The 27,922-nt window shown below is 51.9% G+C and overlaps 1 protein-coding gene across 1 annotated transcript; it reads left to right on the top strand.

Moving 5' to 3' along the window:
- Nucleotides 1-28: 28 nt before the first annotated feature.
- CFAP100 (cilia and flagella associated protein 100) lies at nucleotides 29-27,922 on the top strand. The gene is made up of 15 exons (XM_034657260.1): nucleotides 29-65; nucleotides 458-558; nucleotides 3,188-3,380; nucleotides 4,993-5,060; nucleotides 5,143-5,306; nucleotides 5,351-5,431; nucleotides 5,917-6,098; nucleotides 6,447-6,479; nucleotides 6,556-6,682; nucleotides 12,265-12,313; nucleotides 12,397-12,548; nucleotides 24,303-24,438; nucleotides 25,438-25,643; nucleotides 26,657-26,750; nucleotides 27,670-27,922. The coding sequence occupies exons 1-15, from the start codon at nucleotides 29-31 to the stop codon at nucleotides 27,781-27,783; spliced, it is 1,737 nt and encodes a 578-aa protein (XP_034513151.1). The 3' UTR covers nucleotides 27,784-27,922.

Genomic DNA, 27,922 nt, shown 5'->3' with positions numbered 1-27,922 from the left:
GGCTCCTGGAGAATGCTGCAGACAAGGCATGTTCACCCAGTCTGCCCACTGCCCTCTGCAGGCAGGTGCCTCTGCTCTGGAGTTGGCCGACCTCCCGCCAGCTGGCCCCGTCACTTCCCCTCTCTTGCTTCTCTCCTCTATGGAATGGGGGTTCCTGAGACATTAAATGAGAGGGGCCAGAGGTCTGCAACACAGGTGGGGCTGTGTGCACCCGCTCTCTTTCAGACGCCAGGGACAGAAGGCCATGTCCAACTCGGTGAAATCAGACATGCGAGTTTATGGAGTTGGAAGGTCCAGGGTCAGACTTCAGGCACAACTGGATCCCAGAGAACATTCATCACTAACTTGTGCTTTTGAGTTCCTTGTGCTGCGCTGGGAGGGCGCCAGGACTCCCAAGGCACAGGCCACCGTTTGGAAGAGCTGGTTCATCTCTCCAATGACGTATCTCCCTCCCCAGTGTCTGTGATTGTTCCTGACCGTTCAGCTAACCCTTTCCACATGTCTGGAGATGTGGATTTCTTCTTGCTCAGAGAACAGGAGCAGAATAAGTCTCGCACAGTGAGTATCTAGGACTGAAGCGTGCCCACAACTCTTTTCTCCACCACACATGCAGAGCCAGATTGCCCTTCTCAGAAGAGTACTTTCTTTGGGTCACTCTCTCACTCCAGCATAGTCAATGGCTCACCATTTTTTGTTAAAGATTTTGTTTATTTATTTAGAGAGAGCACAAGTAGGTGGGGGGACAGAGGGAGAAGGAGAGAAAGAATCTCACGCAGACTCCAAGTTGAGTGCAGAACCTTTTGGGGGTCTCCATTGCACGATCCTGAGATCATGACCTGAGCTGAAATCAAGTCAGATGCTTAAACAACTGAGCCACCCAGGAGCCCCAGTGGCTCACCATTTAAAAAAGATCCATTCCAAAGCCTGGCTAGCTGTCCAGTCCCTGAGCTGTCCCACTGCCCTCACACAGTTGTATCACCACTGTTCCTGGGCCTCGTCAGAGTGGGCTCCTGGAAGCCGCTGTTGGCCTTGCTTCTGCTTCCCTTGCATGAGATGCCATGCGCTCCTGAGACTCTCTCCGTCCTGCCAGGCCCATCTCAGACCTCAGGGACCCTCACGCCTCCCCCAGGAGACCACCACCCTCCCAACTGCTCCAGCCTTGCACAGTCCCCCTCACTGGAATCCTTGAAGACCAAATACACACACAAACATGCACACACACGTGCACACCCAGCCCGCACGCCCCTCAGCAGCACCGGAGTGCTGGAGCCAGCCCCAGCCCCCAGCCCGTGCCTTGTCCGCATCCTGGCATAGTCTGTCCTGCCTCCCCATCCAAGAGCCATCAGTCCTTCCCCACCCTCTGCGGCATGCCCGGGGCTAGCGAGCATCCCTGCAGCCAGGCTCAGGGAGGACTCACCCAGGGGCAATTTCACTGAGAAGTGGTCAGCAGGAACCATGTTTCTGGGACACACTCTCGGGGGCACGGGCATGGCCAGTGTTCCAGGCTCCCTCCTGGGCTGGCTCTGTCTGCCCCAACTCAGGGCTCAGTATCTGAGATTCCTTGGAGAAGTGGCTCCCACTGAGACCCAACCAATGACCAAAGACACATAAGGAAACACACATTTTCCAGTCCCACCCCAGACCTCCCCATTAGAAGTTCTGGGTGGGCCACCATGAGGGTTTTCCCCACCCTACTGCCATGCTGTGTACCCACTCATGCCCTGGAAGGAGGCGCTCACACAAAGCAACACTGAGTAGCACGCACTTCTCCGAGGCCTCCAAGTGGGGAAACGCGACAGACACACACACACACACAACTTTCTCTGACGTTGACTTTGAGACCTTTCTCTTTCACCGGTGTAGGATTGGATTTTCTTCTCCCAGCCTGGCCCTGCACAAGGTTGCCTCTGCCTTCTTCTTAAATCCTCTAACCTGACACCCCTCTCTACACAACAGCAGAGCCCCCCAGTCTCACACTGACCCCAAGCAGCTGCCCAGTTTCTTCTAAGCACAGACCTTCTGCCACTGGGATTCTAGCAGGTGATATTTCCCCACTTTGTTATTCTACACAGACACGCAAGCTAGTGGCCCCCGGCTGAATCCCCTCACAGTGAGTTTTCCCTAAACAGCCTTCTTTAGAGGCTGGATGGGTTGTTGTCTGGCGGGGTCAGCAGGAAATAGAAATGCCCCAGGAAAGGCCAGATGAAGAGGATTCGTGAAGGCCTGTCTGACCCTGTGGGCTACGGTGCCCAGCCATGGAAGGATGTGGAGACCCCCAGGGCTTGGGCAGGGCTGGGTGCCCCTGCAGCCAAAAACCTGTGCTAGGCTTCAGGGAAGAAGAGCCCCCACCTCCACCCCATCCCGGGATCCTCCCAAGTGAAGGGGAGCAACCCGAAGGCAGGCTGGAGTCCAGGCGAGAAGGGAGGAGCTGGAGGGGGCAGATGCCCGATGACCTCATCACTGCCAACACTGACTCATGAGCTTGCAGATCAAACTCAGGATCTGGAGTTTTATTTATGTATGTTTTTAAAGATTTTATTTATTTGAAATATATCTATAGAGAGAGCATAAGCTGGGGTGTGGGGAGAGGCAGAGAGAGAGGGAGAAGCAGGCTCCCCACAGAGCAGGGAGGCCACGCAGGGACCATGACCGGAGCTGGAGGCAGATGCTTAACTCACTGAGCCACCCAGGCGCCTCATGGATTTTGAGTTTCTTTTGGAAACTAGGAAGATCTAGTTTCCCTGAACCTGGCAGTGTCAGATTTAGCAAATCACCACTGAGTGTGAATGTCGGATAAGGATGAATCATCCGTTAGGGAGTGTGTCCCTGCGCTATTGAATGCACATCCAACGGAACACCCTGTACTTCACCCGGCGAACCCCACCCCCACCCTGCTTTCTGGAAGCACTTCCTGCCCACTTTCCTCCCAATCTCGGGAGCTGTGCTCAGGGCCCCCGGGCGCTCCCACAAGCACACACAGCTCCACAGCCTTCTCTGCGCACAGTAAGTGCGCACCCCGGACCAGGTGTGCACCTCACCGCCCCCCCCCCACTCCGCGTGCGTATTCCCTCCAGGCCTTGGACCTTGGGACCCACGGCGAGGGGAGGAGGCCTGTCCCAGGCTTGATGGGGAAGGGGGTAGAACTAGATCCTGGCCCCACCCGACTCCGCCTGACCACGCACACTAGGAGCGGGAGCAGAAGACGACCCCGCAGGTGCACCAAAAGATGACCTACTCGTCCAAAGTGTCGGCCGAGCACACCAGCCTGCGCCGGGAGCTGCGGCTGGAGGACGAGATGCTGGATCAGGAGGTGCGCGCGGAGGCGGAGCGGCTGCGCGCCTTCCGCGACCACACCGCGTGGAAGCTCTGCATGACCAAAGGTGCCCCCTTTCCCTGGAGTCAGGTCTTGCCCTTCGTGAATGGGCAATACTTTTAAATTGCTTAGGCAGGGCTGCGGTGCTATGGGTGGTGGGGGGGGGTGGCTTTTCTGTGTCCGACCCCTGCCTCCCACCGTCACACAGATCAATTCCAGATGGACTGCAAATCTAAAAGCCTCTGAATCCCAATACTGCATGCATTCAGAACATTAACCGTGCACATGAATGCAGACTGCACACATATAAAATATAGTCCCTTAACTTGATGGTAGAGTGTCAGTCTCGTACTAAGTTCCCCCAAGTTCAGATGTCAGCTTCAGCATTGAATGACTTTGCTGTCCTGGGCCTGCTCCTCAACTTCTTTGCACAGCAGTTTCCTCTCCTGGCCAATGACAGTGCCGACCTCGTGGGTTGTTTGATTCAACATCTTTAGATGTTACACATAATGAGAGGGAACTGTGTGTGTGTGAGCTGTTATTAATTTTATGACTCAGCAGGAAATCTTAAGTATGGAATATGTGTTAATATTCTACCAGCCCAGATGATAAAGTCCAGGAACCCAACTGGACTGCAGGTGTACTGAATGTAAATATTAATCAAAGAGACCCCAGCCTCCACCCCTGATCCCATGGCTTGTTTTTGGGCGGAGAGCCCTGAGCTCACTTTGACACTTTTTGTGCCCAGCTCTTCATGAGAGGGAACAGCAGCACTGCACATTTTTCATTTTTGTCTCCGTCCTCCCTTCCTAAGACCTAGGAGAGGCAGGCTGCGTCTGGATGGGGAAGATTGGATCCAGAGGGTTTAGGCACAAGATGTGTCTATATCCCAAATTTGACTTGCAGTGGGGAGCTGGGTCTCCTTGAGGAAAGGGCCCAGGTGGCCCAGGGAGACAGAGGCCAAGCCTTGTCTCTGCCAGGCTTCTAGACTTAAGATTCTCCCACCACACCAGGGTCTCCTGGACAGGACAGGGTTTGAGACACAACACAGAGAGCCACATCGTTCCATGGCCCTTTCCTCGGTTCCTGGCCTCTCCAAAGTCGGGGCACTTCTAGGCCTTTCTCTCCAGAAAGACAAGGGAAAGAGTCTTTAGTGGCCCTTAGCCCCAGCTGCGTTGCCTCTCTGCCTGCCCTCCAGGTGTTCCAGATGCCCACCTTGATTTCCTCCTGCCTGGCTTAAATCCTCGTGTGCAACGTAGCGACTACCTAAATTGGATCCTGGGGGCTGAGTACCCCAAAGAGAGATCATGCTGCCCCATTTTTCTCTCTCAACTCTGATGCAGGTCCTGGCTTAATAGGTTTTTTGTTATTAGGTCCAGCTGGATGAAATGTCCAGGGCAGGGGTGTCCAGAGTCTCACTCCAGGTGAGAAGAGTACTACAGCAAGAGAGGTTCAAGTCAGACATAGGAAAGGGCTTCCCGCCTGGCCCCGTCTCCAGCCATGCAGAGTGTAATATATAAACAGAGCCTTCTCTCCTTTTGCTAGAGACAGAGCTCAATCTCCCAGAGTCCCTGGGCCTCCCAGCAGAGCGTATGCCAGGAGCAGCGTCCTCGGCCCAGCTCGGGTCTCTCTCGCATTGCCCACCGCGCCCCCCAGAGGCCTCCCTCCTCTCTTTCCAGAAAAGAAGATGGAATCTGATAACATGAGCAACTACATTAATCAGAAGCGGCAGATGTTCCTCATCCAGGTTGGCCCAGCTGCAACGCGCAGGGGCCCGGGGAGGGGCCTCTCCCAGCGAGGAGCCTGACTCCCACTCTGGTGGCCCTCAGTACGCCCTGGACGTGAAGCGGAACGAGATCCGGCGACTGGAAATGCTGGCGGCCAAGGAGGAGGCGGAGCTGGAGCAGGCAGAGAAGTCCCTGGAGCAGGACGCAACCTTGTTCGACGAGTTTCTCCGGGAGAACGACCGCAGCTCCGTACAGGCCCTGAGAGCGTGAGNGTCTGCGATTGGCTCCCCGCCCCCGCCCCCACCCCCAGGGCTGAGAAGGAGACTAAAGCGAAGGTAGAGAAGATCACTGAAATCCGAGAACTGACCACCCAGATCACGAACATCAAAAGGTGAGCTCAAAGGGCAAGCCTGCCGCTCCCGGTCGGCCGCCGCTTCCCTCCGCCCCACTCCCGTAGCCGAAAGGAGCCTCTGCACACACAGCGCAAACCTCCCCGCTTCACCTCTCAAACCTAAATAGCTTAGGGAATCAAGCCCTGCGGGAGGCAGCTGCCCATTTTACAGATAAGGTGGCAGAAGCCAAGAAAAGATTCGGTGACTTTTCCAAGGCCACACCACTAGGAGGCAGGGCTTACTTGGCACACAGAGTCCCCAGGGTCCGCTGCAACTCCAAAGTCCCAGAGGGCTGTAACCGTGGAGGTCTGACCCACACCGGTCCGCAGGGGACAGTGTCCTCTCCCCGGCACCACAGTGCTGCAGTGCCTGTTCCCAGGAGGGCAAGGAGCACGCCAGGCTTGGGCAGGCTTCAGAGGCAGTCCCCTCTGGAGGGGTGTCCCAGCAGGCAGACCTGACCTCACCATCTCCTCCCCGGCTCTAGTGAAATCTCCAAATTTGAAGACACTTTGCAGCATTACAAGACCTACAAGGACTTCCTATACAAGCTGTCGCCCAAGGAGTGGTTGGAAGAAAAGGAGAAGCGGCACCTGGATCTCAAAAAGACCAAGGAGGCCCCCGAGCCCCGGAAAGAGAACACTTCATTCTCCACAACAGGGGGCAAAGGTAGCAGGAAAGAGAAAGCAGGTCCCTGGGTCCGTCTAGACCCCGGGCCCAGCTGGCAGTGGCCTTGGAGGGGTCCAGGCCTCGCACTGGGCCCCTTTCATGCCTCACAAAGCCCCAGCCAGTGGCAGCAGGCCCCCCTTAGGGCCTCGTGGCTCAGCCCGCAGATCCACTCTCGGAAGATAGGGCCTGCTCTAACTCAGACCCCAGGGGCTTTCCTCCCATGCGTGTCTTTCTGAAACTGAGGGGAAGAGGGTTGGGAGGCTCCTGGGAACCCAGTGCCCTCAAGCAGTGTTGCTGAAGGTCTGGCTCCAGTCGAAGCCATCTGGACCCCTCCCTTGCTTCCTGTAGGACCAGGGAACAAGGGCAAAACAAGCTCCAGAGGTACGTGGCTGCCCCAAGCTGGACGTGTCCTGCCCTGGGCCGGGGTGCGTGGAAACCATTCCTCTGCTTCCTCCAGATGGGCAGGGCCCAAAGAAACCCTGGAAGTTCCTGCAGGTGGCCCAGGTGGGGCGGCTCCTATCCAGCACCGTGAGTCTCCAGCACAGCAGCCAGCCCACCATGAGTAGTGGGCTGGACTCCAAAGGGTGAGTGGGTCTAGGGTAGGGCAAGGAGGTGGCTGGGGCCTGGTGGGGAGCCCTCGCCAGTGGCTCCAGGCCAGGAGTGCCCGGGATGAGCCCAGCCTCCCAGGAAGGGTGAGACCACGAGGAAGGGCTGTTCCCAACATGGAGGGTGTGGAGTCGGACTTCAGCACCAAGATCAAGATGTTTTCTAAACGGTTTTATTTCTGTCCGATCCTATCAACTTAGCCTAAGGTGGTCCACTCAGGTGCTGATGGGGCAGTCGAATATAAATGGGTGCAGGCAGCACAAGCTGGGTGCACTGAACGGGAGGGCACGTGACCCTGCCAGCCCTCGGTGCGCAGGGAGTGCTGGCCAAGGAGGCCAGAGCTCCAGAGCCTTTCGAGAGGAGCCAGATCTGGATTTTTACAAAAATTACCCAGATTTAAGTGTGACAGTTACTTTCCAATCTTGTTAGACTAACACAAGAGGGGACAAACAGAAACCCCAAACAGATCTGCGAGCCAATGCAGACCTGCCCCCACCCCACTTAAAAACCCCTCTGCCTGCAAGGCCAGGGCCATACCCCACCTCCCCCTGCTGCTGGGTCACCCCGTTACTCCTCCTCCCTCACTGAAAATTTGTTTAGTTTTAGGGGTTTTCTAAGTAATACATTCAGAAAAATCACAACTGTACAGAAAGGTGTAAACGGAGAAGTCTTACCCTCCCTGCCCCCCAGCCCCAGTCCCAGTGCATCTCCTTCCAGGCCCCTCCCCACCCAGACTGTTGGGCCAAGAAGCCACAGTTGGCACTGCAGTGAGATTTGTTACCTACTGCACATACTTCCAGCTGCTTTGTCTTTAAGGGTTGTTTATTTATTTGACAGAGCATGTGCATGTGGGGGGCGGAGAACAGAGGGAGAGGGAGAGAGAGAATCCTAAGCAGACTCCCCACTGAGCCTGAGATCACGACCTGAGCAGAGATCACAAGTCTGACACTCAACCCACGGAGCCACCCAGGCTCCCCTTTCCAGCCGTGTTTATGTTACCAGTACATTGAATCAGGTGAAACTGCTGTTTGGTAGCTCGCATGAACACCGCATTTCCACAGGATCCAACCTAAGCACAAGCAGAGGTGATTTTCTGACACCCATCCACCCATCCCTCCTTCTCCCGGAGAGCTGACCCTGCACCTCCCACTGTCTGTCTGTCAGCAGCACAGCCGGGGGTGCACACCGAGGCGGTCTCCTCAGCTTCCCCCGGCTGGCTAGCCCCTGGCCTCTTGGTGCTGCTGGGGCGATATTCATGATATGCGATTATGCGGAGGAACACTGACCACAGCCTCAGATGGCTGTCAGGCGCTTGCCTTCACAGTACCAGCAGCCACTGCCAGGGTGCTCACGTGTCCCATGCAATCTGGACCCCTCCTTGGGCCATCGTGGTGAGACTGGAGAGCCAAGGCAGTGGCTGGCAGGTGGAGACCCAGGGAAGAAGAGCTGCTGCTGCAGCGTGAGTCTGAAGGCAGTGAGCTGGCAGAATTCCCTCTTCTTCATGGGAGGTCAGTCTTTTCCTCTTCAGGCCTTCAACTGATTGGACGAGGCCCACCCACATTATGAAGGGTCATCCGCTTTACTCAAAGACTACCGATTTGTTCATCTCATCTAATAAACATCTTCATAGAAACATCTAGAATAATGTTGGACCTAGGCAAGTTGACACAAAATCCACTGTCCCAGGGGGTACAGGGTGGGTCTGCTGGTCATGCAGAGTCGTTCCGGTGTCTGACAGCTATCTCAGTCATCCTGGATGCTCCAGCTGAAGGCCCTGCCTCCTCCTGGGACCAGGTTCCAACTCCAGTGACTCTTGCCTTATAGCCCCTCCAGCACCCGCCTCCGGGACCACCAAGCACCTCTCGCACACCTCCTGGATTTCTTCCTGCAGGGCCCTGACACCCCACATATGCCCACCAGTGTTCTCCAGCCATGTCCAGTGACCGCGAGACAGACCTCCTCCTCCCCCAGCCCCCCTTCCCCTTCGCCAGCCAACCCCTGCCTCCCTCCCTGCTCCCTGCCCCCTTGCTACCCCGGTCAGCCACCCCAAACCGCAGTGCCTACTGAAGGGTACCCACATGGCAGGTGAGAAAACTGGGGCACACGCAGCCAGGTGGAGTTGGCACCCTCGGGTCCAGAGCCTACAGGAGCTGGGAAGCTTCAGCCAAGCAGTGACATGATCAGACTTAGGTCTTCTTTTATTTTTTTTCTCTCATACTGATGCTATCGGCAGATCACAAAATGAACAAATCTTAAGTGAACAACACCTGAATTTTTACACACATATGAACCCATGTAATCACACTCAGGTCCAGACATAGAACATTCCTGGTGCCCAGAACCCCCTCAGGCCCTCCTCAGTCAGACCCCACACCAGTAAGTTCACACTATTTTCGGTGTGAACAGGGTCTTCGTTGCCCTGGGACACTCCCCCTGTTCTGAAACTCTGTGCACGGAGAACAGCACCGTGTGCTCTCTGGCCGGCGTACCCTCGCTGCACGTCTGTGGGGTCGTACATGGCAGCAGGCTGTTCTTGGCTGGTGCTGCTTAGTGCCCCACCTCGTGACAAAGCCCCACTCTTTGGGTCCTCTCTCCGACTGGTAGGCTTTTGCGTTGTTCCCAATTCTTGGCTCTTCTGGTTAAAACTGCTGCAGACATGCCTGGACTTTTCTGTCTAAGCACTCTCTGGCATGAGCGCTCTTTTTGTTGGAAGTAAGACTGGGATTGCTGGGTCACGAGGTGGGTCTATGTTGCGCGTTAGCAGCTTCTGCCAGATGGACTCCTGCCATGGCTGCTGCATTATCCGCTTGGCCAGGTCAGACCCTGGGGTGGTGCTACTGTAGGTCCCTGTTAGTCTCGGCAGTCTGGCAGGGCTGTTCGAAAATAATGTCTTAGAAGAAAATGTGAGGTTCGGTAAGACAAACACATCAGGAGATGATGTCATTGAAAAGATGGTTTTTACTCCGTTCCCATGAGGAGGGCGCACACCACAGCCTCAGGCCCAGCAGGAGGCAAAAGGCCGGGTCCAGGGGCAGAGGGAGCGGGGAACCGTGGGCAGGAGCCCTTCTTGCAGTTTCCGCAGGAAAGAACGGGTGAGGCAGGATAGGCGGATTTAGGACTGGTGGGCTTGAATACTTTCAGGGCTCTGGGGCCAAGGGGTGTCCTCCGCTGTTTGGCGATCGGGGCAGGGGGATAGTGGCCCCAGGTAGGCAAGCTTGGGATTTGTTGGTTTGCCCTTGAAAAGCACATTCAAGGGTGTGTCCTTTACTGTCTCTAGGAATTGGCTAGCCCTGGGAGGGACAGTCCGTCCAGTCAGGGTGTCAGCTCAGCCCCAGGGGTGAAAAGATCAGAATACGGAGAATAAGACAGGATTACTACAGGGGTGGGGCAGTCTCTCATTATGGTCTTCATGGCGTTTTCATGATGACATATGATGGCCGCTCGGATATCCTCCTTGTGAAGTGTCTGTTCAATTTGTGTACATTTTAATTAGATTATTTGTCTTTTGCTTCTGGTTTTCTATTAGTTCTTTACATCTCTGGATGCCAGTCCTTCGTGTAAAAGTGTAGTATGAATATCTTTGCCCAGTCTGTGACTTATTACTCTCTCAGTGTTATTCTTTTGAGTCCAGTTAGCCAATCCTTGCTTTTATGGTTGGTTCATGGTGTGTCCTATTTAAGAAATCTTTGCCAATCCCACAGTCACTGAAATATTGTCCTGTGTTTTCTTCTGGAAGCTTTCTAGTTTATTGGCTTAGATCAGGGTGGTGGCCCAGGGGTTAGAGAGAATGGGTGGCCCAGGGGCTCACGAGCCTCCCCGCCACTCTCCTTTGCGGGGTCTGTATCTTCTGCTCGTCCCTTAAGTACACCATCCTCTGTCCTTCCTTCTCTACAACAGCCTGGCAACCCTCTCCCATGGTTTTGTCCCCCACCTGCTCCTGATCTCCATGCCCCTTTGAGCATACCCCCCACTTTGATGTTCTCACTCGACCTCCCACATCCCAAACTGATGCTTCTTGGGCTGGAAGGGGACCTGAGTGCTACTAGTGTCTGAGCTCACTTTCATCTTTAAGCATCATGGTCGTGCCTTGTGGAGAAGACCAGTCACCATTGCTGGGCCAGGCACAAGCCTCAGGTTAACTTTGATCCCTGCAACCCTGGCCAGTGGGAACAGGGAACTCTGTTCACTGTTGAACAGAGGCTCTAAGAGGTTAGCTATGCATGCTTCCCCTGCCTGCATCATCCTCAGCCCTGGAGCTCCTACTGTCAAGGCCCCATGTTGGGGCAGTCCCTCAGAAGAGAGGTCTAGGATCACACTATCCCGGGTCCCTCCATCTATTAGCCATGTGACCAGGGCCACTGAATACAGTTGGGCAGGTTGTGGGCTGCACAAGGCATTCAGTTGAGTGGGCAAGTGGGAGCCAAAGCCCAGCCCACCCCACAGACTATGTCCACCTGGAGTTCAGATTCTCAGGCACCTTACAGGCCAGCAGTGCCCTGAGTGTGAACTTGGGCAGGTAGCCAGTTCTCTAAGAGGCATGTTCCTCCTTTGCCAAATGGACGTCAAGTGTTCAGTATGAGGCACAGGCCTCGCTGAGTGCTTGGGTTGTTACTGTGGCCCTTCCTCTAGGAAGTCCTCCAGGGTTCCCCCTCAGGGCTCCCACAGAGCGCTGCACTTACCACCTTTCCCCATTAGGTAGGTGAGAGCCTGGAGTCAGGCAGGCCTCAGCCTGGGTTCCTAGGGCTGGAGACCAGATGCCTCCGGCTTTGAGCTTGCCCCGGCTGCTTCTCAGCCAGCAGGACCTGCACATCCAGGGCAAGGGCCCAGGCCAAAGGTGGCCAGGAGGGGCAATGAAAGCAGGTTTGGGAGTCAGTTGAGGTCTGCTCCCCTCCAGAAGGGCTTTCTAGGGCCCCACACTGAGTGCTCAAAGCTCACAGTTTTTCCCCGCAACCCTGAGGGCCAGCCTAGGATAGTCCCTGCTCCTGTGGGGTGCCCAGGGTCAGTCAGAGGTGGCTGCAAGTATCACAGGATAGCTCTGAGTAGGACCACCAAGGACAAGTGCCAAGGGCAAATCTAGATAGGGGCGGTGGGCGGAAAAAGCCCTGAAGGCGGCTCTTAGAAAAAGAATGGGAAACGGGGCAGGCCAACCCTAGCTGTGGGTACAAAGGTCCTGAGTAGGGTCAGGCCCCAGAGAAACAGAAAGAGAGCTGGTAGGACAGGAGCGGAGTAACTTCAGGGGTAGCAGAGGGAGGTGAGGGGGCAGTGGGGGCCCTATAGGCTCCAGGGAGGAGGCCGAGGTTTATTCTAACTGAAATGATGTGAACTAATCCAATTTCGAAACTCTCCCCTGACTGCTGTGTGACAGCTATGGGGCCAAGAGGGGAACTAGTGCCCTCACCTGGTCAGCTGGTGGGAGGAGGAAGGGATGAGGGCATAGGCAGCAAGCGGGAAGGTGCCCTGGTGATGCCCGGAGCCTTCACCAGTGGGGGCGGGTAAGACGACCACCAGACCTCCGCCCCCCAGGCCGGCAGCAGTGCCCTGATCCCACATCTCTCTGCAGGTCAAGCTCTATCTCCACTCTGTGTGAGGACCCAGACAGCGACGGGGAGGTCAGTGGCCCCGCTCTGGGGGGCTGCAGAAGCCGGTCGCCCTGCGCTGCCCAGCCAGCCTGCACACACGGCTCTGGTTGCAGGAGCTGGAGCTGTACTTCACAGAACCCCAGCAGCTCCTGGACGTCTTCACGAAGCTAGAGGAGCAGAACCTCTCGCTCGTCCAGAACACACGGGAGACGGAGGAGGCCCTGGATGATCTGAACCTCACCCTGAAAAACACCCACGTTCGCATGTAGGTCTCCTGCCAGGGTTGACTGGGCCAGGGGGAGGGGAGGGTTCCGTCGCTGCCTGTCATCCTGGGCCCCCATAGCCATCGGGAGCTGAGCCGTGCAGTCGCCCACCCTCCCATCCGGGGCCCTGCTCCTGCACTGGCTTCCACTTTCTGGAAAGCTCCATGGGAAGCCTGACTCTGGAGAGAGGGCGTGTCCTTTCCGGCAGGCGAGTTGGGGGATGGGAAGAGGTCAGGTAGGTGGAGCCTCATGGGGCTGGGCCCCTCCCCACCTAGAGCAGCCTGCAGCCAGCAGGAGGCATCAAGGAGCTCCCACGCAGGTGCATTCTGCCGACGCCAGGCCCAGCAGGGCTGGGGCACTAGGTGAGGCCCATCAGGAGCAAGGGCTCATCCCTTCACACCCAAACACGGGTGAGCTGCTATTCTGGGTCAGACCCAGGGCTAGGTTCTCCAAGGATAAGCAAGGCCCTGCCTCATGGAGCTGACATTTGATGGAGACAGGCAGACAGACCCTCGGATGTGACTTGTAGATACTGACATGCGCCAGAGAAAAACAGACAGTGATATGAGAAGGAGGCTGAAGTGGAGGGGCAGGGCAGGCTTCCAGGGGAAAGCATCATTTGACCGGGGCACTTCCTGAGCATGGAAGGCCGCACAGAGATCTGGTGGAAGAGGGTTCCAGACAGAGGAAGAGCAAGTGCAAAGACCTAGGGTGGAAGCCAGCCGAAGGCTTTGATGCCCTCTAGGGAGTCAAGTTCTTAAGTATGCATGCCTTGTTGGCCCACATCCTGCCATGGAAAATCTCCCGCCCAGAGTCTCCTGCAGGCGATGCAAAACCACCGGTGCTCTCAGGCAGGACGGTGTCTCCTAGAAAGCTGGGAGTCACACTGACAAACACCCAGATCCACATGCAGGTCTCCTGCCAGGGCTGACCAGGTGGGGGGAGGGGAGGGTTCCATCACTGATGTTTTCCAGTGTGACTCCCTTCCATCTCAGAGAGAGAGAGAGAGAGAGAGAGGAGCTGGGGAGATGCAGGCAGCCTCCCAGATTCCAGGAACCTGACAGGAGGACACACACATACATGCAGAGCAGAATCCTGGAGATGAGCTCCAGTCACTGGTCTTTTGCCAGCTGAGATACCCCTGAGCACCAATGCTTTATTTTTATTTCCAGGAGAGTCATGGCCTGTATGCATTAACTGCCATGAACTCAGCTGCCCTATCTCTGCAAGAAAAGAAAAGAAAAAATATAAACATATACTTTTAAAAATATATGCAGCAGGGGCGCCTGGGTGGCACAGCGGTTGGGCGTCTGCCTTCGGCTCAGGGCATGATCCCGGCGTTATGGGATCGAGCCCCACGTCAGGCTCCTCCGCTATAAGCCTGCTTCTTCCTCTCCCACTCCCCCTGCTTGTGTTCCCTCTCTCGCTGGCTGTCTTTTCTCTGTCGAATAAATAAATAAAATCTTAAAAAAAAAAAAATATATATATATATGCAGCAAATAGACAATCTGAATAGGCCTGTATCTATTAAGGAAATTGAGTCAATAATTAATAACCTTCAAACAGAAAGCACCAGATCCAGATGGGTTTACTGGCAAATTCTACCAAATATTTAAGGAAGAAATTTTGCCAATTCTCTGCAATCTCTTCCAAAAGATAGAAACAGGGAATAATACTTTTTAACTCATTCTGTAAGACCAGCATTAACCTAATTCCAAAAGCAGGCAAAGACCTTACAAGAGAAGGAAACTACAGACCAGTATTTCTCACGGATGCAGATGTAAAAATCCTTGACAAAATATTAGCAAATTGAATTGGACAATGTATAAAAAGAATTGTACATATCAAGTGGGATTTTTCCCACATACGCAAGGCTGTTTCAATGTTTGAAAACCAATTAATGTAATCCATCATATCAACAAGCTAAAGGAGAAAAGTCACATGATTATATCAACAGATGCAGAAAAAGCATTTAATAAAATCTAACTCCCATTCATGGTGAAAGCTCTCAGTTAACTAGGAATAGAGAACTTCCTGAACTTGATAAAGAACATCTACAAAAACCTTACAGCTAACATCAGACTTAAAGTTTTCCCACTAAGATCAGGAACAAAAGCAATGTGTCTTTTTGGTTAGAGAAACAGGTACTAATGTCGGTCTTTCATAAAAGGGAAGTGGCCTAATACAAAGTTTAGAAAAGCAGGAATACCTGTATACGGACAGGGAAGAAAGAAATAAAACTTTGTTGGCAGATGACATGATCTTCCATGTAGAAAATCTCAAAGAATCAACAAACAACTCCTGGACTAGTAAGCCATTACAGCAAGGTTACAGAATACAGAGTTACTGCACAAAACTTCACTTCCTACGTACCAGCAATGAACAAGCCTGAATCCCTTCCTGGAAACCATGCCAACCTTCCCCCAGGAAAACCCAGCCCAGCCAGTAAGTTGGAAAACGAGCAGGAAGCAGCTCAGACGCCCTGTCACTGCAGTGAGCCAGAGGTGGAGACGAGGGTCAGTGTTGCAGCAGCCAGGGTCCCCAGAGCAAGGCCAGCCGCAGGGGAGGCACCACAAGCTTCAGAAAGCACGTGCCAGTGCTGACCTCTGGCTGAGGCGAGACCTTGTGTGGGCTGAGTCATGGCAGCCATGCTAGGCTCCTGCAACCATGGCTGCCCCTCAGACGTGAGTCCCCACGGCTCAGGGGAAGACCAGCCGGCACATCCGCCTCCAGCCCAGGCTCCATCTCGACACACAAAATGGCACAACTCGTCTGAAGTCCCTGGTGTTGAACTTGCACCGACTTGCAGCTCAAAGGACACACAAACAGGAAAATGTCACCAAAACATGGGAAAATACATTCATTAAGGGATGCGGGTGAGAAGGCTAAGTAAATGTAGGTCCTGAAGAATCCGGACAAGCCTCTTGATTCCTCACAAGAAGCTGCACCCCTGCTGCGAGAGAGGCAGACCTGGGTGCAGACAAGCCCAGGGGTCAAGACCACAATGAGGACTCTTTGCAGCCCGCCGCTGAGTGAGCGAGGGGGACCATGTCAAGCTGGGGACAGCTCCCAGAACTCTGAGGGAAAGGACAAGGAGTTGGAGCGACAGGACCCCGGGGAGACCACGTGCAGGGCACATGCGGAAGGAATTCCAGGAGACGGCCACACACAGAGCGGAGGATCAAAAGCCAGTGTAGTGATGGATGAAAATCTCCCTGTGCTGAAACAAAGAGCAGGCCCACAGGCAGGGAGAGGGGCTCACAGTGCCACCACCCACGGGGTGTAAGAGTGAGCAGAAGAGGCCACAATGCCAAAGTACACAAGGAGAATGAACAAAAGGCAGGTACCCAGGGGGCGCCTGGGTGGCTCAGTCGGTTGTGTCCAACTCTTGATTTGGGCTCAGGTCATGATCCCAGTGTTGTGAGATCAAGCCCCGAGTCTGGGCAGGGAGCCTGCTTAAGATTCTCTCTGTCTCTCTCACCCCCTCCCCCCCTGCCCAATCAATCAATCAGTCGATGCCAGCCAGCCATATAGGAACCAGTACTAAGTATGTGTCGCCTGTTTCCCCCAGGATCCTAAATGCCAGCCAGGGTCCAGGACAGCATCACTCTTGAGTTTGTGGGGGCAAGAGGGTCTCCTTTTTATTTCCTTTTTCAATGTGATAAAATCCACATAACACAAAATTGACCACCTGAACCACTTGTAAGTGTCTGGTCCGGTGGCTAAGTACGTTCGTGTTGTGCAGCAGTCCCCGCCGTCCAACCCTCCAGCTCTTTTCATCTTGTAAAACTGAAACGCTATCCCTGTAACTAATCCCTCTCCATTCTCCAGCCGCTCGGTCCCTGGCAACGCCACTGTGCTTCCTATCAGTCAGAAAGGTTTTTACTACAAGTTCCTCATAGAAGTGGGATCAGACAATATTTGACTCTCTGTAACTGGCTTATTTCACTTAATGTTTTCGAGTTTCATTCATGTGGTAGCATGGGTCAGAGTTTCCTTCCTTTTTAAGGTGAGATAATATTCCATTTATGTCTAGACACTTGGGTTGCTTCCACATTTTAGCTCTTGCGAGTAATGCTGCTGTGAATGTGGCTGTGCAAATGCTTCTTCAAGACTCTGCTTTCAGTTCCTCTGCACAGATTCCCAAAAGTATAACTGCTGGAGCTTACGGTCTTTCTGTTTTTAACTTGGGGTGCTATCGCAAGTGGAATTGTTTGGATGCTATCATAAACGGGACTGTTTTTGTTTTCCTTTTCAGAATGTTCATTATGTGTGTATAGAACTGCATTTTGTTGACTTTGTTGACTTTGTATCCTGCTACTTGGCTGAATTCGTTTAATTCTAACAGCTTTGTTGTGGAGTCTTTAAGGTTTTCTTCAAAGAAGATTATGTTTTCTGTAAACAGCTAATTTTACTTCTTGTCCAACTTGGATGCCTTTTCTTTCTTTCTCTTACTTAATCTCTGGCTGGAACTTCTAGAACTATGTTGAACAGAAGTGGTGAATGCAGGCATCCTTACCATCCGATCTTAGAGGAAAATTTTTCAGTCTTTCACCACTGGGTATGATGTTTGCTGTGGGCTTTTCATATACGGCTTTTATTATATGGAGGTGGTTTCCTTCTATCCCTATTTTACTGAGTGTTTTATCATGTTTGTCAAAGCCTTTCTCTGCACCAATTGAGCTGGTCATGTGATCTTTTCCCTCCACTCTGTTGATGTGGTGTATTACCCTGATAATACACCCTTGCACGCTAGGATGAGTCCCACTTGCTTCTAATCCTTCTAATATAAGTATAGTATAATTATACTATAGGATTTTTCTAATGTTTGATTGAATTCCATATGCTAATAAGTGTGTGTCACCTGTTTCCTCCAGAATCCTAAATGCCAGTCAGGGTCTAACAGAGCATTTGTCGATTTTTTTGCATGAATGCTCATAAGGGAGGTTGGTCTATAGTTTCTTTTCTTGTAAGGTCTTTGACAGGCTTTGGTATCATGGCTATGCTGCTCTCATAGAATGAATTAGGAGGTGTTCCCTCCTCTTCAATATTTTGGAAAAGTTTAAAAAGGATTGGTATTAGATTTCTGACTACTGATTCAATCTTCTTACTAGTTATAGGCCTATTCAGATTTTCTATTTCTACATGATTCAGTCTTTTTTAAAAAATATTTTATTTATTTATTTGAGGGAGAGCAAGTAAGAGAGAGAGCACAAACTGTGGGGGAGGGGCAGAGGGAGAAGCAGACTCTCTGCTGAGCAGGGAGCCTGATGTGGGGCTCCATCCCAGGACCCCGGGATCATGACCTAAGCCGAAGGCAGACACTTAACCAACTGAGCCACCCAGGCGCCCCTACGTGATTTAGTCTTGGTAGATTTTGTGTTTTAGGAGTTTGTCCATTTTATCCAAGTTGTCCAGTTTGGAGGCTCACAGTTGATGTACTCTCTCCTAATCCTTCTTATTTCTGTAGGATCAGTAGTGATGTTCCCACCTTCATTCTCATTTTAGTAACTTCAGGCTTTTTTTCCCTTAGTCCATCAAGCTAAGCGTTTGTCAATTTTATTGATCTTTTTGAAAAACTGATTGTTTTCTATTCTCTATTTTGTCTTTCTCCTCTAATTCTTATTAATTCCTTCCTTCCACTAGCTTCAGGTTGAATTTTTTCTTTTTCTATAAATTCCTTAAGCTGTAAAGTTGGGTTGTTAGTTTGAGATCTCTTTTTTGTTTTTTTATTTTTATTATTAATTTTTTTTTATTTTTTTAAAGATTTTATTTATTTATTTGACGGAGAGACAGTCAGTGAGACAGGGAACACAGCAGGGGGAGTGTGAGAGGAAAAAGCAGGCTCCTAGCGGAGGAGCCTGATGTGGGGCTCGATCCCAGAACGCCAGGATCACACCCAGAGCTGAAGGCAGATGCTTAACGACTGTGCCACCCAGGCGCCCCGAGATCTCTTTTTTATTTATTTATTTATTTATTTATTTATTTTTTTTTTTTAAAGATTTTATTTATTTATTTGACAGAGATAGAGACAGCCAGCGAGAGAGGGAACACAAGCAGGGGGAGTGGGAGAGGAAGAAGCAGGCTCACAGCAGAGGAGCCTGACGTGGGGCTTCGATCCCATAACGCCGGGATCACGCCCTGAGCCGAAGGCAGACGCTTAACCGCTGTGCCACCCAGGCGCCCCCGAGATCTCTTTTTTAAATGCAAGTTTTATCATCATAAATTCTCCTCTTAGCACCATAAATTTTGCTATGTGTCCAAAAAGTTTTGCTCTGTTGTGTTCTCAGGTTTCTTCATCCCTATTTTTTTCTAATTTCCCTTATGATTTCCTCTTTGATCCATTGGTTGTTTAAAATGTGTTCTTTAATTTCTACAACTTTGTGAAATTTTCCAGTTTTGCTTTTGTTAACAATTCCTAACTTCATCCAGTTGTTGACAGAGAAGTTTGTATAATATCTATCTTCTTAAAAATCTATTGAAACTTAGTCTGTGGCCCTAATATTTGGGACATCCTGAAAAATGTCCCATTTGCCCTTGAGAGTGTATGCTTCTGTTGTTGGGTAGAGTTTTCTGTGTATGTCTGTTACTTCTAGTTGGTGTACTGAAATGCTTAAGTCTTCTGTTTCCCAATCTTCTGTCTACTTGTTCTTCCACTATTGCAAAGGGGATATTGAAGTCTCTAAGTATTATTACAGAGTTAGTTCTCCCTCCCATCTGTAAGTTTTGACTTCATATATTTTGGTAGTCTGTCATTAGGTGCATAAATGTTTGTAATTGTTATATTTTCTTGTTGTATTGGACATTTATTAATATATAAGGTCCTTCTTTGGTAATTTTTTCTGTCTGATCCTAGTGTTGCTACCCTTGCTCTCTCTTTTGGTTACTATTTGCATGGAATATCTTTTCCCATCCTTTCACTTTCAACCCATTTGTGTCTTTGGATCTCAAGTGAGGCTCTTATAGACAGCATATAGTTGAATCATATGTGATCCATTCTGCCAGTCTCAGTCTTTTGATTGGAGTTTAGCCCATTTACATTTAAAGTAATTAATGATATGGTGGGACTTCTGTCATTGTACTTTTTGTTTACTATATGCCTCATAGTTTTTGTCCCTCATATCCTGCAATACTGTTTTCTTTGTGTTTAGTTGATTGTTTGTACTGACATGTTTAAATTCCTTTCTCATTTCCTTTTGTGTATATTCTATAGCTGTTTTCTTTGTGGTTAGCATGAGATTATGTTTAATATCCTAAAGTTGTTACCACTCAAATTTGAATCTGTACCACCTTAACTTCAATAACATACAGAAACTCTGCTCCCTTACATTTCCATCCTCATCCCTTTGGTTGCTGATGTCACAAATTTATGTCTCCATACATTGTGTGCTCTAAAACATAAACTAAAAATACTTTTAAATGTATGAGTCTCTTAAATCATATCAAAAACAAAGAATATAGTTATAAACCAGTGTTATATTTTTACTAGCTTTTAAAATTGCCCACATTATACCTTTATTGAGATTTTTACTCTGTCATAGAACTTTAAGTTACTGTCTGATTTGCTTTCATTTCACTGTGCAGGACTCCCCTGAGCATTTTTGTCAGGGCAGATCTCATGGGAACAAACTCCTTCACTTTTGTTAATTAGGGAATGTCTTAGCTTCTCCCTCACTTTTAAAGGACAGTTTTGCCAGATACAGAATTCTTGGTTAACAGTTTTTTTTTTTCTCTGAGCACTTCGACTATATCAGCCCACTGTCTTCTGACCACCAAAATTTGTAATGAGAAATCTGATTATCTTATTGAAGATCCTCTGTATGTAATGATTTGCTTCTCTCTTGCAGCTTTCAAAATTCTCTGGCTTTGGCTTTTTTTTTATCCCATGATAGTTTGATTATAATAATGTCTCAGTGTGGGGCTCCTTGATTTCCTCTTACTTGGAGTTCCTTGAGCTTCTTGGATGTTTATATTCATGTCTTTCATCCAATTTTAGAATTTTCATCCATTGTTCTTCAAATCTTCTCTCTGCCCCCTTTTCTTTTCTCCTTCTGGGACTCCTATGATGCATATATTAGTCCTCTTGATGGTGTCCCACTCATTCCTTAGGGTCTGTTCACTTTTTTCTATCTTTTTCTTTCTGTTCCTCGGTCTTCATAGTTTCCATTGTCCTATCTTCAAGATCACTGATTCTTTCTTCTCCCTGCTCAGATCAGCCTTTGAATCCCTCTAGTGAATTCTTCATTTCCCTACTCCTTTGTGCATTGTTTTTGTTTACATGAATCTTGTGGGCTGTCTCTGTGTTGAGAAGCATCCTGCAGTGTAAACTTAGGTCTTTTCTGAGACTTTCCCTGGGCATGCATGGTCACTTACTAAATTTTCCCATATATGCTGTTGTTTTTGTCTGTCCTTGGTCTTTAAGGTCTGGCTCTCCAAGGGGGAAAAAGCAAAAAATGAAGAGAGGAAAAAGCAATGGCCCTTTAAATCCCCTGGAAGTCAAGTGGGGGGTGAGGGGTTGGCTTGCGACAATGAAGGGAGATGAAACAATGGCTGCCCGCCTATTCGCCTGTACCTCTGTGGTCAGACACACCAATCACAGATCAGGGCACAGATTCCCAATATTTGGAGGACCAGGTCCTTTTGTGCCCACCCTACCTCCAACAGGCTGTGCGCTCACTGCTCCAGAAAACCTGAACAGCTGCCTGCCTACATGGCTGGGTGATGGCTGGGTAAATGTTATTATGCTTAGAGCTGAAGTGGATGGAAATTAACCACAATTACCGTCCAAGCCTTCCCCTGGAAGTTGCAAGCTTTCAGTAGACTCCAGCGTTCCAAAATGGCTGTAGCAACAGGTTCTGCCAGTGCAATTACTGTCTAGTGGGGAGACCGATTCATGATGCTCCTGCTCTGCCATCTTTCTCTATTTCAAATTTTTTAATTGTTCTTTTTGCTGCTATTTCCGCAGGAATACGGTAACACTTTCTCTTTTGCTTGGTCTTTTGAGTGATCTTGATTCCTATTTGGTGGTCTTTGCCTTTTTTTTTTTTCATACCAGTCTAGTAAGCTTTCTGGCTATATGTCCCCAGGTATTTATGAAGGGATCATCTTGTTACCTTTCAAAAACTTGTTATAACTTCTGCAATTCAGCCCAACAGCTCTAAGAAAATTTCATACATATAAACGTACAAAAGTAGAGAGAATAGTACCATGAGTCCCCAGGGTCCCATCACCAGCTTCAGCAGTGATCAACTCACAGCCAATCTCCTTTTGCCTAGATCCCACCAACTTCTCCATCTCCCATATTATTTCAAAGCCAATTCCAGGCATGTATCATTTCATCTGCGAATATGCCAGTCGATATCTCTAAAAATATATGGACTCTTTAACATAATCACAATACCATCATCACATTTAGAAAAACCAGTAATCCTTAATATTAAATATACATAATCCATAAATGGAGTTTTTTTACTTAGTTTGAATTAGAATCCAAATAAGATCGTGCTCTGCAATTGGTTGTGTCGTTCAATCCCTTTCGATCTCTAGGTTCCCTCTCCCATCCTGTTGTCCTCCTGCAGTCCAGCCATTGAAGAAACCAGGTCACTTTTCCAGCACTGAAGTGCTGCTTAGACTCTGTGTGCACTGGAATCCCCCCTAGAATCTGCATTTCTGACAAACATGCAGGTGATATGCAGGCTAGTCTGAGGATCAATGCTGAGCAGTATGTCCCTCATGCTTTTGCATTCCCACAAACTGGTGAGATCTAGTTGAGAAAACACCGTGACCCAACAATTTTACATCTAAAGACAACTTGTAGGGAAAGGGTATCTTTTTATCCCAGTTACCCTGATAGGAAATGGAACAACAACGAAAAGTCCCCCACCATGTGAACCACCACACCCACATAGCAAAGGGGGGCGAAAGCAAAGCAGTGCTGCGCCTGCTGTAGGACCGCACTTACCAGTTAAGGCGATGAAAGTGAAGGAAGTATTAAAAAAAAAAAAAAGTTAAAACTGAATGCAATCATGTATCTTTTAGGACGAGTACCACTGACCCTAAACGTACCTGCCCCTACAACGGGCACGTGTGGTTGGAGGGAAGTTGGTCCTGACACCCAGGACGTGCTCTCTGCTGTCATCCCAGGTGACCTGCATGACTGCCACCAACACCTGGGCAGGCAGGCTGTGTGTTAGCTGCATGTGGTCTCTCTGGCCACCCACCTCAGCCCCTCTCATACTCACCAGCTTCTGGTCTCGGCCGTCCACCCCAAAGCCAGGGGAATGTAGCCCGGAGGGTTCCTGGGAGTGGGGGAGTTGCTGGTGCTGGTGCACATGATAGGCCATGGGACCCACAGTGGGTAAAGGAGCAGCAGCCCATAGTGCTTTGCTTAGGGTTGGGAAAATGTCAGTGGGTTCTATCAAGAAATGGGGGAAGAGCCACAGAATCACCACGGGGGTGGCAGGGTCCCTCTGGGCCTCCCAGGTGCTGCTGGTGGAGTGGCCAGATGCAGCTGCCCACACTGGGTGGACCCATGCCAGCCCTAAGAACAGGGATTCCTGCTCGGAAAATCCCAACATATGATGGTCAGTGTCTGCCATGATTGTGCAAGATTTTTATTTAATATTATTCTTTAAGCTTAGTATTTCACTTAAAAGTTGATTGTTGGGATTCTATTTCTAAATATATGCCCAAGGGTACATGGGTGGCTCAGTTGGTTAAGCGTCTGCCTTCAGCTCATGATCCCAGGGTCCTGGGATGGAGCCCCGTGTCAGGCTCCCAGCTCAGCAGGGAGTCTGTTTTTCCTTCACCCTCTGCCCCCTTCCCTGCTTGTGTGCACGTGCATTCTCTCTCTAATAAATAAAATCTTAAAAATATATATATATATATGCCCAAGAGAATTGAGAACACGTCCTCACAGAAATCTGTCTATGAATGTACACAGCAGCATAATTCCCAAGACTCAAAAGGTAGGACAACCCATATGTCCATTTGGACAAAGTATGGTCCATCAGCACAGGGGACTGTCACACAGTCCTGAAAAAGAATGGAGTTCTGATAACATGCCGTAACACGGACAGACCTTAAAAACATTCTGCTGAATGAAGGAGCCAGACACAAAGGCTGCCACTGTATGGCTCCACACTTATGAAATGTCCAGGACAGACACACAATGGGGGGAAAGGGAAGGATGGGGAGTGATTACTAATGGGGACCAGGTTCCTCTGGATGATGAAAATATTCTAAAATGAGATGAAGATTGTGCAATTGTGTAAATATCCTGAAAACTACTGAACTGCAATTTTTTTTAAAGATTTTACTTATTTGAGAGAAGAGCCCACAAGCAGGGGGACGGGCAAAGGGGGAGGGAGAGAATCTCAAGCAGACTCCCCACCGAGCGTGGAGCCGACCCAGGGATCAAGCTTATGACCCTGAGATCATGACCTGAGCTGAAATCAAGAGCCCGATGCTTAACGGACTGAGCCACCCAGGTGCCCCTTGATTTGTGCATTTTAAAAGAATTTTATAGGTATGTGAATTATACCTCAATAAAGCTGTTACTTATTTTTTTGTAGTGTTAATTGTTAAAGATCTTAAATCTTAGTCCTGCATCTCAGCAGCATCTCTGGCCCCTGGGCATACACTTTGCAGTCATGGCCCCTTAGCCCTCAGGACAGCGGCGGGGCAGTGAGGCTCAAGAGAGGTGAAGTGCTCAGAGCTGCGCTGAGTGGGCAGGGCCCTGCCGGTCCCCCATCCAGGGACAGGGAGGTCAACCAGCTGAAGCAGTGGGTCACCACACTGATGACGTCCATCACCAAGGAGGAGGAGTCGGCCGCCGAGCTGGAGCTCAAAGCCCGAGTCTTCCACTACGGCGAGTACAAGGGTGCTCAGGAGGTAGGCTCCCCATCGGCAGCCAGTGGGCTGCAGGCGTGCAGGGAGGGCGGGGGACCACAGGACTGGGGCCCAATCCATTTAAGAGCACACCTGGGAGCACCCAGTGACCCTCACCACCTTCCAAGCTCTGTAGGCGTGATCGAGGGGCACCGGCTGAAGAAGGCCCTTGGTCCCCAAACCAGAGCCACCCTGTGATTTTATGCCCCTTGGCCACTCAGCTGACCAGCACACCTCCTCCACTCCTTCCTTCTTTCATTCAACAAATACATCTGTTTTTTCAACACGAAATGTCCAGAAGGTGACCCTGCCCGGAGGAAGAAGTCATGTCCCTAAGCCATCCTGAAAGAGTGAGAATTCTGAGGGCACAGAGGGCCAGGAATGTTCTAGGCAGTGGCGCACCCTTCCTGACAGTGCACTTGGGGCCATAGGCACAGTCCTAGCTTCCTAATTCATTCAAGTTACTGTTGAGCACCTACTGTGTGCCAGAACCAGGCCAGGTACGCAGGATGCCACAACACACAGGCCGGTGCACCCCGCCTCCTCCCAGGCTCACTGGGTGCTGGCTGTGCCCCACTCCTGGGCTGAGCCTGTCTGTCTGCTAGTCGTCATTTAATCCTCACGTCCAGTACGTCTGCCCAGGGCCACATAGAAAGTAGCTCACGGGACAGTGTCCTGTGGGGAGCTGAGGTTAGTGCAGGGGCAGAACAGGGCCCCAGAGGAGGGGACTGGGCCCCATGCGCACACCAAGGCAGCTGGGGTAGAGCCCCAGTAGTGGCTGGAACCCTGGGTCTGGCTGACCACAGGAGGGCAAGGACAGCTGTGGCCAAGAAAAATCCAAGTGTCCAAGCTGTTTCTCCCATGCTTGCTGAGTGTGCTGGGCAGGGCTTAGGGAGGTCAGCCACGTCACAGCAAGGGCACTGGGTGCGGCAGGCTGCGGAGCGCGGGGTGGGGGGTGACAGAGGCCCACGCGACCCCTCTGCCAGCCTGCCCGCCTTGCAGGACAAGCTGTTGGAAAGCCTCAACCGCAAGGTGCTGGATGTGTACCGGCACTGCATCGGCACCCAGCAGGAGTCCAACCTGGGCACCGTGCAGATGCTGACCGTCATTGAGCACCACCTGGACGAGCTGCTGGAGAACCTGGAGCGGGTACCCCAGATCAAGATTGAGCAGGCCGAGAAGGCCAAGGAGAAGGAGCGCCGCCTGAGGTGAGAGCCCAGCTCCTGCCCCACCCGGCGAGGTCTAACTAGGCCTCTCACGTGGAAGGGAGGGCCCTGAGGGAGAGGACACCCTCCACACCCCTGCTCCTGCTCTGGGCTGGCCCAGGCTGGCCTTGAGGACAGAGGTCAGATAATAGACCTGTCCTCAAAGAGCTCCCAGACCAGGGGAGAGAGGACCCTGGTGCTCCATGCTGAAAGACAAAGCCAGGGGTCTACCAGAGAGGGCACCAGACTTAGCCCCAATGAAGGAAGGCCCTCGTCTGAAGTGGGAGATGATGTGGGCTCAGGGAGCCCAGGAGCCAAAGTGAAGGTGTGGACAGCATGGCCTCCCCCCAAGGACAAGGGACAGCAATGGCCATTTTCCCTGTTGGATTGGAAAAGGAAGAGATTGGCACTGCCAGAGCCCAGGGGAGGGAAGATGCAGACTCAGGGAGAAACTGAGGAAGCCCAGTTTAGTGGCAGGGGCAGGCAGGAACACTTGGCAGTGTCAGAATGTTGGCCACAGGCAGCATGGACCCATTCTCCAAGGGGAGGCCCGGGGAGGTCCCCAGAGACCCACTGGCTCCTCTGACCTGGGGGGCTGCCCAGTTCACTCACTCCATGCAGGGCCCTGAGACATCTGCAAAGTGACATCTGCCTCTCCCACAAGCACAGGGGCTCTTCTTCTGTGTCACCTGTTCCATTCCTGGGTGGAACAGGCACGGGGCAAAGGTCTGGTGACCAGAAGCACACACAGGTCAACCAGTGACCAGGGATGGGGACCAAGGAACGTGGTCCTCCAAGGGGTATGAGCTGATGGACCTGAGCCAGGAGCCCCTAAGAACAAGAGCAGAAGCCAACCTGGCCTGGCAGGGAAGAGTGGAGAGGAGTGGGGAGTTTTCTCCTAAAGGGAGGGCCATGGCCTGACTGAGGGCTGCATGAGAGGAGCCGGGAAAGGGATCTGGGAGCTCCCCCAGGCGCCTCCAGGCCTTAAACCGTGTTGCGCTGCCCCTGGCACCAAGACTCCGCGAAGAGAAGGTCCTGATGCAGAAGCAGCTGCAGGAGGAGCGCCTGCAGCGGGCCCAGGCCCGGGCCCAGGCTGAGATCAAGAAGAAGGTAGGCAGGGTGGCCCCGGGGAGTCACTGCCGGGGGAAGGGCCCCACGACCAGGCACAGTGGGGCTGGGAGGGGCTGGGGGCCTGCAACCAAGCCTGGCTCACCCCCTTTGCAGGTGCTAATTGCTGAGGTCCTGGGGGAAAGATGGGGCCATCAGAGTAAGGCTGGGATAGAGCAGTGTCTCCCGTTCCTGGTCCGCCAGCCCTGCTGCCCCTCAGGACCCACTTTCTCTGCAAATCCTCCCCTGGGGTTGCCTGCCTTCCTGCACACGCACTCCTGGTGGGTGACGGCCTGGCGAGTGCCCTCCCAGCCCTTCCCAGGTGCTGCCCTCGGCTCCCAGAGCAGGTGGGAGCAGCTCAGCCCCCGTGGGGTCCCACCATAGCACCGACACTCCAGCCAGACCCCAGCGCTCCAGCCCATCACCCATCACTAGGGTTTCCCCTGGCTGCCCCACGGGGAACACGCTAGAGCAGCCACTTCCTTCTGGCCCTGGCAGCAGGAGGTATGCTCCCTAAAGCAGGCCTAGGCCCAAATACAGCCCCCAGCAGACGGATGAGGCCGAGGGACTGCTCTCTGAATAGAGTAACACTCTCCACGCTGTCACACGGGGACGGCAGACACTGTGGGGTCTCCCCCTTAAATCCCTGGAGCAACGGAAGCAGGCTCCCTCCATTTAGCCAGGTACATCCCCGTGTTTCCAGGTACGCCCCAGGGAGCAGGCTCTGGAAATGCTGGGGAGACTCACTCCCGAGTCATTTCGGAACAGCTCCAGCCCTGAGCCCACAGGCTGACGGGGAAGGCCGGGACGTCCTCCAGGCACGCTCAGGACACGGGCATCTGATGCCTCAGGGCCTGGGCAGCGCCTCCTGGTGCAGGGAGGCCGCGGGGCACAGGCTCACAGAGCCCCGCTCACTCTGCAGAGAGGCAGGAGACTGGTGAGTCGCTCCCGGCCCCCAGCTCTCAAAGCAAAGCAGGAGCCTGAACATGTGCTGATGGACGACGACAAGGAGGGGCAGCTGCTGTTCTTCACGTAGCCTCCCCACGCTGGCTGGCCATCACCCACGGCACAGCAAGGACAGCAGCAGGAAGCAGGGGCAGGGCGGGCTGGCCTGCGGCAGCCGTCACCATATCCCCCTGGCCCTACCAGCCTCCCACTGTGCATTTACTTACTCG

Source organism: Ailuropoda melanoleuca, chromosome 4 (assembly GCF_002007445.2).
Source record: "Ailuropoda melanoleuca isolate Jingjing chromosome 4, ASM200744v2, whole genome shotgun sequence".
Taxonomy (NCBI): Eukaryota; Metazoa; Chordata; class Mammalia; order Carnivora; family Ursidae; genus Ailuropoda; species Ailuropoda melanoleuca.
This window is presented reverse-complemented; position numbering and strand designations above follow the sequence as displayed.